The 12,523-nt window shown below is 46.1% G+C and overlaps 1 protein-coding gene across 1 annotated transcript; it reads right to left on the bottom strand.

Moving 5' to 3' along the window:
* Positions 1 to 3,740: 3,740 nt before the first annotated feature.
* Positions 3,741 to 10,790, bottom strand: EPGN (epithelial mitogen; the record flags this gene model as incomplete). Its single annotated transcript, XM_082282521.1, has 5 exons — positions 3,741 to 3,795; positions 4,089 to 4,241; positions 4,952 to 5,072; positions 10,151 to 10,240; positions 10,754 to 10,790. The coding sequence occupies 5 exons, from the start codon at positions 10,788 to 10,790 to the stop codon at positions 3,741 to 3,743; spliced, it is 456 nt and encodes a 151-aa protein (XP_082138647.1).
* Between the last annotated feature and the right edge of the window lie 1,733 nt (positions 10,791 to 12,523).

Raw genomic sequence — 12,523 nt, 5'->3', positions numbered from 1 at the left:
TACTGTAAGTGGGATGGAGAAGAAACCCTGATGTGTCATTAACCAAATATACTCTGGGTTACTAGGCATAAGAGAAAATCTCCAAGGAAAAATTGTGTCCTACCTGCCTGCCAGCCACCAGTGTGCCTGGGCGGGCAGGCAGGACAGGGACACTGCGCACTTAGAGCATCAATCCAGCTCCTTACACTTCCCTCCCAAACCAAAGGCAGTGCATTTAAAGCCATCTTTTTCCCAGGCTTGCATCTCACTGTTTGAAACAGACCTTGCTGGGGTCAGGGAAACTGCAGGCCACCCACACACCTGAGCAGAAAATGGGAGTTGAATTCAGGGAAGGTGTTCCAGTGGATCCCAGCACAGCTGCACAGTGGCTGCAGATGCCAGTGAAGGAGGTTCAGGGCTGGGTGTCTTAAGGGCAACTCAGTTTGAGAGATGTGCTGGCAGGAAAAGCCACTGTGGTTCCACCAGCCAGGATCACGCACAGGGCAAGTGCTCTGTCCTTCATAAAGGCAGATCCTGGTCTTTGATGTCTCTGCCTTGGCCCTGCTGAGCTGCTGCCACTAACAGCTGAGGCAGGCCTGCCTAGAAGTCACACAAACACAGGGGCTCCTCTTGAAATGACAGGTTTTGGCACATGCAGCTGAAATGGGAAGGAGAAGCTTAATTATGCCACTACAGAAAGAGTCTGAGCCTGATAAATGAGCCAGGAAAGATGATCCTGATCCTCTGACAGGCCAGTTCTGCAGGAAATTCAGCACTGTAAGCAGCAACACACCATTCCAGGCTGGCAGCATCTGTCACTTATCAAGGCAGGGCTCAGCAGGGCTGACTCCACGAAGCGATTAGACTCCCTCAGCCAAACTGCACCGTGAGTCAGTCATACAGCGATGCCTCGCACACAGCTGGGGCCGCCTCTGAGGCTGTGCTTCTGCAGGATGGGCACACAGCACCCAGGTGGCGAGGAACCCGATGCTGGAAGCCTTGACACCACTTGGAAAATGGAAACTACAATAAAGCAAACATCTTCTTTTCCTTCCTTTCCTTCCTTCCTGCCTTCCTTCCCATCTTCATCTTTCCATTTTATTCTCATTCTGCCCTGACACACTGTCTCATTTTGCATGGCACAGGCTCATCTGGTGTTTCACTCTCCAGCTTTTCTTCTACTAGCAGAAAAATATTAGCAAACTCTCACTTCCAAAGCCGCCTTGGGCCAGAAAGCCAACTAGAAAACCATATTTCACCATGTAGTCTCCTGCTAAACTGTGGCCTGTAAGTAAACCTTCCTTTTCGCTTCTGTTTAACCAAACATTGAAAAAATGAAGTCAGTGTATGTTGCTGTAGGTACAAAATGGCTCACTGCAATGAGTAAATACCCCTGAGGAGGCACTTGCATATCCTGGCCACTGGTACACAAAGGGTATAACAAACATCAGTATGAATGCATCTCTCTCCAACAGTTTTCTTTGGGCAGGGTGAAGTCCAGTTGTTCTAACTCCTGCCCTCAGAACTTCTGTGACAAGTGCACATACCCCCTGAGCCAGTTGTGTAGGGTGTGTGCCTGCTCCAAGACATAGCCTCTGCAATGGAGAAGGGCTGGTCCTTGGGAAGTGAACCCAACACTGGCAGTGTGCATGCAGGAAGAGACAACTCATTGGTGAGAGGGAGATTCACTCATGTGATAAAAACTCTAAGGCTTTCCATCCTTTGGATATTCAGCTCTAAAATTTTCTCTGAGACCAATGAGAAAGATCTCTCACCTTGTTTTCCTGATAACATGCACGTTTTCAATTTCCATGTGAGAGGGGTGAACGGTGTTTTTTGTTTGTGAGGATGTGCAGACTGTAATTCACATCTAATTGCCTTCTCACCACATACGTGTGACACACAAGATGTTAGGGCCACTACTGAAAGCTGACCTGAAGACTGTGAAGAGCACAAGTTATCTGTGGCACCTAAGAAAAGGTCAGAAGAATGAAAAGGAGCAAACAGTGCAAAGATTTTAAGATTTGACTGGAGATGAAGAAGACAAGAAGGCTGAGAGCTGGAAAACGCTGGTGTCAATGTGCAGAGGAGAGGACTGGTGTCCATCCATCTCCTCACCAGCAATCCTTTTTGTGTATGCACATGCTGCTTCTCCCTCTGTTACATGGGATTCCAAGCAGTGTGTGACGTGCTGTTTTATTTATTGGTATCACAGAGCCAAGATGGCTCAGCTACTGACCAGGACCCCAACATGAGAAGCCCCCTGAACTTCAGACCATTCAAGTGCCACACGTACCTTTACCCTTTCGAACCCCACCTTTCACACACATTTCAGCATTGTCACCGCAGTCTCACAAATACACAGTTTTTTCAACAAACAACATGCGTCCTTGTTGTGAAAATCAACTCACAACAAAGAAACTGAGCTTTCAGCAGGGCACCTCAATTTAGGAGCCGATATTACCCCACAAGATCTCAAAGTACCAACTGCCTTTCTCTGGTAGGTGGCTGAGCACAGCAGATGAGTCTACAATGTGCAACAGCTGAAATGAAAATCTCTGAGAGCCATCTCCAGTCACATCAGCACTGGCGAACACTCCAGCTGTCAGTGAGAAGTCCCAGTTAGTGCCACCATCTTCAGAACCAATTTTCTTCCTTTTTCCTTGAATCAAGTCTTTGTACCTTCCCAATTCTTTGTAGATAAGATGAAGAGAACCGAGCATCCTATATGGAATCTGTTAGTCCAGGGTGGAACCGAATCCCTAAGATAATTTCTTTCTTATTTGAGTGGTCACACTGTGCCCATAATACGAGAATGGAATAGAGGAAGTCTGTTTCCTGAGAAAAGCTGTACTGAAGTTTCATAACAAAATTCCAACTTCTCTAGCAATTCAAGTCTTGTGCAGAAATCAGAGTGCAGCAAGGCAATACTCTGCCTGGAATTCCATGGAACTGAGGAGCTGCTATAGGATGTTTGGGAACAGAAGAGTTCTTTGTCACGAGCACACTCCATAATCCATTTTGAGAAAGGCGTCTGGTTGCTTTGCTCATGAAAACAATAAGAACATGCCATGCCCAGAGGTGTCATGGTCTAATTTTCCAGGAATTGCCTACTCTCTATATTCCTAAGTTTAAGGAAAGTTTTGAGAACCAGACATTTTCCTTAGTCCAAAGCATTTTTTTGTCCTTTATGGCACCAGAAGCCCATACTTGGCCCAGCACACTGAAGGTAACTGCTGGGTTGGGAGAGGGCTGTTTATCCACACACACAGCCAGCATACACCAAAATCAGAACCCAAATGGTTTCTGGGCAGTGCATGATGTCCAGAATACAGCTCCACTGTGAGGGAGGTGGTGCTTTTCCTCCAGAGGAGGAAAAAGAAGAAAACAAAACCAAACAAAACACACAAAAGACCAAAGCAGAACACTGTACGAGTGCTTGAAATGACTGAAAACAGCTAAAACCAACCAGTCCTCCCCATGGCAAACACCGGGCACAAGAGAGCGCCGAGAGGCCTGCCAGTGGCCTCAGCTGCTTGGACCTGAGCATGAGCCACCCTCACCCAAGAGAGGAAGTCTTTCTTCAACAACACACAGAGCCTGTCAGTCCTGCGGGAGTTCCCTTTGAGCACTCCTTTGCTGTTCCCTCGAGTTCGTCTCCTCAGCGAGGCCGGGGTACCTGTCCGATGGTGCAGGGGGCCTTCCCAGCAGAACATCCCCTCCTTTGCAGGCAAACTGGTGAGTGTCCCAGCGCCAGGGCTTCACAACGCTGTCTCGCCCACGCACACTTTGTAGGGTGATTTCAGTTTCCTGCATCTAAAATGGACATCATCACGTGATTGTTATCAGCCAAATCTGAAAGCGCAGCAGCCTGCACAGAACCAAAATCGAATCCCCTAACTCACTTAGGCAGCCCAAAGGAACCCCATGCTTCAGACGGTTGCACCACAGGCCCCACTGGTAGATCAGAAATCACAGGTATAGAGTGTTAGTTCCTTTAAGATCACACCACAGATGAGTAGCAGGCAAAAACGCAATCCCAGTGCCCTCAAAACTCTGCCCACTGAAATTCAGACCAATGTAATCAGAAGGTTCCAGATTTCCCGTACCTCTTTCTTACATAGCAGTAGATGATGGCAAGTATTCCACTGGTCAGTATTCCTACACCAATTCCCACAGCAATGTAGCGCTCGTAAGAATTATGGGCATATGAATTTAGTGTTAAATGTTCACACCTCTCTCCATTATAACCTGCAAGGCACCTACAAAATAAACACACATCATGCAAAAATTATTCAGAACTTGTTTTGCTTTCTATTTCAAACACGCATTAGTTTTCATCAGTTTTAAACAAATCACAAGAAGTCTAAAGAAGGAGGGGCTAAACCTGGTGCTCACTCAGAACCTCTTCCCTCCACCAAGACTACCAGTTGCCCCAGTTTATCTAGTTTAAAGCTAGCTCAAGTACTACAGTCACAGCAGCAACGCAGTCTAAACATCCCCTCATCGTACAGGGTGTGGACCCAGAGCACCGTGCTCTGCTGATCTTTAGCTGCTGTCATGTCTCCAAAGGCCAAGGCTGCCCAGTATGCATCCTAGAGAATTGTAAGGACACCATGGTCCTGATTGGTGTGTAGCTGTGGAATAAGGGAGTTGTAGCGATATGTTGGAAGATCCTGTCTCCTTCTTAGCACCCACTGTGAACATCTATTGATTCCTCTACTACTTACTCCAGCATCAGCTGTGATTTGAGACAGCACCATGACAGTGACCTGCAAAGCTGTTAATTTCCCCTCTCCCTTCCGTAGTTTTATACTAGCACAGTACTACAGCCTTGTTAGCAGTCCAGAGGCACCACAGCACTAAGGTCTGTGCCAAACTTTAACCCTGCAAGTACCTGACTGGCACTGTGAAGCTGCACATGCAGCACATAAAGAATCAATGCCAGTATTATTTTTGAAGAATTCCTTACTTGCATATGGGCTTCCTCAGTTCACTGTGGAAGGCGCAGAGCCCGTTGATACAATAGCTGTGGTGTTCCTCAAGGCAGCTCTGCATCAGCTTCAAGAGCTTTGGCTGCTCTGTGTAGTCTACTGTGAAACAGAATAAAGTCATGTTATGTTTAGGACAAAACATCGTTTGAACATATTTTCACACCTGGAGCAGAACAGACACTGTGTGCAGCACTCAGTATGTGGATTTACTGTGCGGTGTCTTGTGAGCTGATTCAGTCAGCGCTATACAGAGCAAGCTTCTGACACAGTCCAGCACAGCTCTGAGGAAGCACAAACTGTAAATAAATCACTTGCCCTTGAGGAATGTGTACAAAAATGACTATGGGAGATTCACACAGGGTAACATCAGCACTATCTAATCTGCAATCCAATCAGCAAAACTGTCCCAGGAACAGCAGGGGTTTAGGACACAAGGAGAGCACTGCATCATTCTCAGTATCCTTCCCAGTCGGAATTCAATTTAATCGTTAATTATTGTTTTCTTTTCCTGATCCCAAGACAAACTACTGCATTTCTAGTGCTCCTGCCTGCCAGCTCTGCAGCCATGACTGAGGATGAATGGTGGGACTGCTCCCTCCCCTCCTTTTTCCACTGTTTAATGTTAGCTGAGTGTCCCATGACAGTTGTAAGCTGCCAAGACTGCCTGGATGATCTTGCTGTGTAAAAGCAATGGTCCATGGCTACCAAGCTTCTGAACTTGTGCAAAATTCTATGCATCTGGGTCAGCAAGCACACCTCTTGTGCAGAAAATGCTACCTTATTCCCAGCCATGGCGGCTCAAATGAGAATAAAGAAGTCATGGGAACAGGGGTGCAGCAGGTGAAGAGAAAGCTCCAAAGCTTCACCATCACTGCAAACATCTGTTCCAACTGGTCTCTCTACCCAGTTACAGGAATCACTGGTGGGGTGGGGTGTCCAAGCAATGACTTACTATTTCAGGGGACTGCCTCAGTGACAGCTGAAGGTGATTTCCTAAACGAGTGAATGTCAACACAGCTTTCAGTTATGACCACAAGAAAAATAACATCTTGCAGCAAGGTGACAAGGTCTGCTCAGCAAAGGTGACTCAACAAAGGTACACCAAGCAGAACCCTTCCTTTCTGACTAAGTGCTGAATCAAGGTCCGGAGATAGCAGACTGATGGAACCATTGTCACGGACAGAAGGCTCAAGGCCCCTTGATCCCACCACACACTTTTCAGGAGTAACAGCACACACCCCCTAAATTCCCAATCAAATTCCAGTCTGAGCCATTTAATGGCAGGAATCTCCTCTGTGTGCTCTTCAAAGTGTTTTTGGATTTTTTCTTCCTCCTCTATGCAGGTTTATCAGAGATGACAAGCAATGGCAAACAGCTGCTCCAGCTAGAGCAACTCTCAACTTCAGCTGTGAATGATGTGGTTTGGACACCCAAAAGGCATGATGCTGTAACTGACACTCAGATCAAGCATGACTACTTGGAGAATGGTACCCTCTCAAACCTGACAGAGTAATCTGTAACCTGACAGACTTCCACCTTAACAAGAGACTTAGGGAGAACAAGTGACAATTCAGGTCTGCTTGAAAAATGACATGTTGGCTTACTGCACTTCCTCGGGAAAAGCTACAGAGGTGGGAGAAGCATTTCCTGCTTTATAATGAACTTCTAATGGCTGAGAAAAGGGCATCTTATCCACCCTTCCAAGGAAAAAAAGTTTGCCACAAGTTTTTCTTCACACTGTGGAGCCTAGAAAGGAGAAAGCTGGTGCTGGCTAAACACGAGCTCTAGTATCCAGCTCTGGCTCTTTTCGGGCTGGCTCTGGGAATTCTGCTGACAACCTCTGGAGACATGCTTGTTGTCTAAGAGCACAGCCAGCAAAGGACCAGGCCTTAGAGGGACAGACTTCTGGAAGAAGTTAAGAAAGGGCAGTTTTCATGAAGGCAAGGCACATTTTGGGACAAGAGATGGATGACCCTACTGTCTGCACAGGAGCACTGTACGCTTCTCTCTGATGAGGAAAGCAAGAAGAAAAGCATGTGGTCAGCGCAGCTGCAGGGCTGAGCGTGCCAAGGAGATCCAGGATGCAGGGAACCTGCAAAAGCCCATTCTGGTTAGGTCTAAAGTACCTGCAGAACAGCTACCTAAGCTCTGCAGAGAAGAGTTTCAGAAAATAGACAATGGCACATCCACACTTTTCACAGGACTCTCCTCAAACACTTGGGCACCAACTGTTTTTAATAACCATTTCAGCACAAAGTGCACTAGAAAATCACCAAAAATAACCTTCAATGGGAGCCTTTAGCCAGCATTTTCCACTGCCTAGAGCACCCCTCTTCTGCTAGGCCCTGAGAAGGTGTCTATAGCACAGGTGAAGTTTTTCATTTCTATCTCTTCCACGGGGGGAATAAAGAAAATAAACATGAGGAAGGTACAAATTCACATCCAAGAGGCACAAAATCCCACCTCTACCCCAACTTCTACCAGATGGATTTCTACATCCCGAAATCTCTCCTCACTCACACCAGCACTGCCGAGAGGTGGCAGACTTCCACCTACCCACATCTGCAGGAACCTGGCTTTGTGCAGGTACAGGAACCTCTTCCCTGAGTGCTGCTGTCATTAGAAACCCAGATCAGCCTGGAGCAGCAGCCTGCCTAGAAAGCACTTGAGACAAACCAACACATTCCTTCGTCGCTGTCAGGAGGAACAGCTTGGTCCATTGTGGGTAAGATCAGATATTAAGTCTACACACAAAAATTCCATGTGCTAATTATTTTGACATTGCAAAAATACAAATTATCCCTGAAAGAATGAGTCTTGAAAACAAAAACGGTGATTTCCTAGCCTGCCCCAGAGGATTATGTTAATTCCTATCATACTGTCCGCCTAGATACTAAACAAGCTGTTGAATAAACAGGTCCATGTGCCCTTTCATGTCACGTGAGGAGAGAGAAACATGCCATGTAAGCACTCGACAGCTGCCTGCAACTGAGTCATTCAAACAGATACATCTGGCAAGATCTGACATGAAATCAAGGGTGCAGGTACTTGGAAGCCTGGGCTTGCCAAAACTGACAGACTGGCAACAAAAGGAGTCAGTCAGTAAGACCATGACAGCTCAGTCCTCAAGTATGGTGCGTTAGGGAGGAAAGGCAGTCGGCAGTCGGAAAGGGGAGGCAGGGAAGGGCTCAGTCCCAGGTTCAGGGCCTCCTTTACAGGCTGCACAGAACCAGCTGATGGCAATGAAGAGATCCCATTTTTTCCCCAGTGCAACCAAGACCTCCCCTACTCCTGGCTGCCCATTTTGCTACCAAGGCTCTCCATCAGCCCAAACACCACCAAAAGTTATTTGTCCATGCTGTGCCAGCTCCTAGCTCATCTCCATGACCCTTCATCCTCTCAGCTAATCACTGAGCCTAAAATTCCCTGGCCTCAGCACTGGTGACAAGTAAAGCCTATGTGACGTAGCAGAAGGAAATAGGACCAGATCTTGTAAATAGCAGGCAAAGGGACTGAGCAGAAATTAATGGTTTTGCACAAACTGCACCTCAGTCCCCAAAGGACTTGAATCCCACAAGAAACTGCCAGTTCCTCCAGTGATACTGAACCAGGAATTCACGTTCTTAGAATCCACTATTACTGAACCCTGGCAGTAACACAATCTTACTATGAACTTACAGTGCACAGGAATAGGAGCTACCAGGAAGCTGGAGAGATTTAGTCAGTTTCTCTGGTGTCTTTTTAAGCCTTTCTTTCTCTCTGGAAACACTGTTTTTTAACGTTTCAGTGGCTTTTTAAGAGGTCCACCAAAATATACTTTTAACTCCCTGTGTAAATGTGTGCTTGAATGTTTGTGAATTTGATTCTACCTTTGAGTGGAATTCTCTCAAAGGAAAAGGCTGGTGTCCAGTTGACTACCACAGCTCCAGCTGCCATAAAGGTACACAGACTACTGTAGACACGGCTATGACCCTGTAAATAAGCCTCTTCTTTGTTGAAACATGACCCATCGCTCCTGCTTTCTAGAAACAACACAAACAGGGCACTTAAGGAGCCACAACATATTTCCACTTCATTATCCTCCTGTTTGCTGTACGCGGCTCTGCAAGAATCGTGTCACAGACAGAGTAAACCAGACCACAGTGCTGCGCTGATAAGCCAAAGTACTGCGGTCAAAAATCAACACCTCACTGACTTCACATGCATACGAGTGTGTATACATATTTTATGTGTATATATACATGGAACCCACACATATAGTAGGTGTATGGATGAACGCATATATAACACTGTACCACTATGAGAGATCAGAAATGAAAATAAAACAGCTGGACTTGTTGTGAGAAAAAAATAAAAAGCTTATGGATCTACTAAAAAAAGCTTGGAAGACATCCTGTGATGACTTAGAACTAACAGATGATTTGTATGCATGTTTATATGCCTTTTAAAGTACAGAGACATTAATAAGTATCGCAGTTAGATTCCTCTCCTCCTTTACTGACTTGCCAAAACCTCATTCCCAGATCGCACAGCTCTCCCAAAGCAATGACATCACCAGCACCTCAAGTAACATCAAGAACGCAGCTGGCAGGATAAACACAGCTCTGCTCTCAGATGTTGGCAGGTAAAAGAGCCTGAGTTCACATTTCAATCAGAAAAGACAAAGGAAGAAGGGAGAGAGCCAGCACCCTGAGGAGGGCTGTGAAAGCTCAGACAGCCAAAAGCAAAACTGCAACAAAGAAAAGAACTACTGAGTAACAAGTCACGAGAGGCATCGCTCAAAGTTGTGCCTGTTCATTCTCACTTCTGCACGTTAAGGTGCACACTGAGGACAGACAGAAACCAAACACCAGATAAAAGCAACAGAAATTGCCATCAGAAACCCAGATCATCAGCCTTAAAATGTCTTCTTCAAACTATTACCGAACTTGGGTTAAATGATCCTTCAGCTGGTCATTGCTGAGCCTGCCCCAGCTGGGTGGCAGCTCTTACTCAGAGGCTCCATGAAGAAATCAGCTCATCTCACAAATAAAACTCACAAATCCAACAGTGTCCAAGGGATAGAGCACCACAACAGGTAACATCACAGATTTTTGGTGGAATTTTTGGTTTGTTGGTTGGGTTTTTTTTCCTAATTGACAGATTAACAGAGACAAACAGAACAAAAAAGCAATTACCTTCAGTGTTGTTTTTTGTCCAATTATTCCATAAGTCAGTGCTGAGGGATGGAGCAGTAATAGCTGACTCTTCACTCAGTGCCCCCATTGCTGTGTAATGCAAATAGATGCTTACTGGAACAGAAAAGCTCAGTATATCTATTCAAGGTTCATTTCACCCAGAAAGCACTTCATACAAGATGCACTTCAAACAACCCCCAGAGAAGGCAGCAATATAATAACAATTCATTTAAAACACTCTTGCCTCAAACTTCCTTTTGACACAGCATAATTATGATTGTGGGACCACAAAGGATGGCTTGCAAATTTCCAAAATACAAATCCATCCTGTTTTCTATTCTATTATCTTGCACAATTTATGACACAGATGCATGTAATGTACTACAACCTTACACCTATTTACCAGTTTAAGCACCTTATTTTCAAAGAGTCTAAATTATACCCTATCAGTTAAAATTTCATCCAGGTTTCAAACTGCTGAAGTAGTTCTGCTTCGCAATGTCTCTGCAAGCTTCCCACCCCACCACCTATTTTGGAAGGAGGAAAATACTGTTTAACAAAGCCTTGGACCTCACAACATGGAAAAGCCTCTTCCAAACCTACCTTTCAGCAAAATATAGATTAGCATTCCAAATGCCATGGCAGGCAGCTGCCTTAACACCTTCTCCAGTCTTCTTTCCAGGTGGCTTGCTTGCTCTGCTTATCTGTGCTCCTGTGTTTTCTCTTGCACTTATACGCCAGGAAGCGTCATCTCCTGTTCTCACCAATCAAGAAAAGGTACATCTGGTAACAACCTAACCCCCGGGGCAACCACACATTTATTTAGGAAACTGCTATTATCTCGCAATGGCATCAGGTTTTCTTTTGAAACTCTGGTTTCCTATTACCTGTGGGCATAAAAGTGCAGGCAAAGGTACAGTTTTAGAGCGAGACCCAGAATCTGACAGAGTAGAAGAACAAAAAACCAGCAAAACAAAGGCGAGCAAAACAAAAAATGGTGTGAAATTCACCCTCAGGATGCTACGCTGGAGTTCAGAGAGCAGAGACCTGCTCTGCTAATGCTCCTCCCCCTGGTCCTCCTTGTCCCTCAGTCCCTGCCATCCAGAAGAGGAACTTCGAGAACAACTAGTGCTGAGATTAGGAAGCGATCAGACACAAAGATATTGGATGATGTTCTCCATCAGTGACTCCCAGAGGGAGGCCTTTGATCCTAGGCCCTGCAAGCCTGAGGGTTGTGCTAATCACTCTCCATTCAGCCTGGCTGTGCACAGCCCTGGAAGCAAGTCAGCCCACCAGCCTGCTTAAGGCCTGAGATTCCTGTCTGGAGCTGCGGGGCACAAGTCCAGAGCTGGCCAGGCACAAGCACTGAAGAAACACAGACTGAAAGAGCAGGTAAACTGTTGCCTCCTAGAGCAGTAGATCCCTTCATTTCTACCAGAAAAGCCCATCTCTGCCTCTCCAAGGAGTGACTATGCAAAATGAGAACAGTGATACTTTTCACATCAAGTGTTTACAGGTCTCTAGAACCGACCTGTCAAACACACGTCTTGTACTAAACCACTCTCCACAGCCCCAATTGCCGTCCAGCTTCCTTGGTCATACGCAGCTTGGAACAAGTAGGACTGGTCTCTCTGAAGGGTACTGATGTGCCCAGACTAGAGCAGGTAATTGGAAAAGCCCGGTTCAATAACACACAAAGACAGCAACAACCTGACTGACCAAAGGAGAGCTCCACGCTTCACCTCAGCAACAACTCTCACTTCTTCAACTGTGAGCTCTAAGCAACAAAAACATTTCACAATTTTTATATTTTAAAACCAAAAGTCCTCTAATAAATACCCTAGTAATTCTGGTTGGCTCAAGTTCTCCCTCTCCACTGCGCTTTCCTCAGTGATCTGCTGGATTACACCTAACCACTTCACATGTTAAGGGAAAAACACAAGCTAGTTATGCATTATTTTAATTATGCGTTTTCCTGCTCATGGACTGCATTCCAGGAGGCTTTTCCCTTCCTTTGCTATCCTGAATTACTGCATGCCTGCACACTGATTGAGTGCAGCTTGCACACTCCCCGGACAGACAGGAGTGTTTATGCCTACCTGGATAACCTCTGCTATCAGTCCCAAGCAGGGATGAGGTTCACGAGCCTTGCTTTCAACACCCAGCTGCACAATGAGAATTTAATCTGGCCTGAATCCGAGAAGAGGCTTTGGCATGAGGCAACACAGTAGGTGCGGTAGGCCTGGGACAAGGCTGCAGTGGGCAAGGCTGTGCTCTGTCTGCCACAGGGTATTTGTCCTTGGACAAACCTTGACCAGGTCGGGCACACCGGCGTGCTTTTTGGGTTGGCTAATGGGCCCTTCCCTCTGGATG

This window comes from Coloeus monedula (assembly GCF_965178545.1).
Source record: "Coloeus monedula genome assembly, chromosome: 5".
Classification (NCBI taxonomy): domain Eukaryota; kingdom Metazoa; phylum Chordata; class Aves; order Passeriformes; family Corvidae; genus Coloeus; species Coloeus monedula.
Note: the sequence above shows the minus strand (reverse complement) of the source record. Positions and strands in the feature narration are given on the sequence as shown.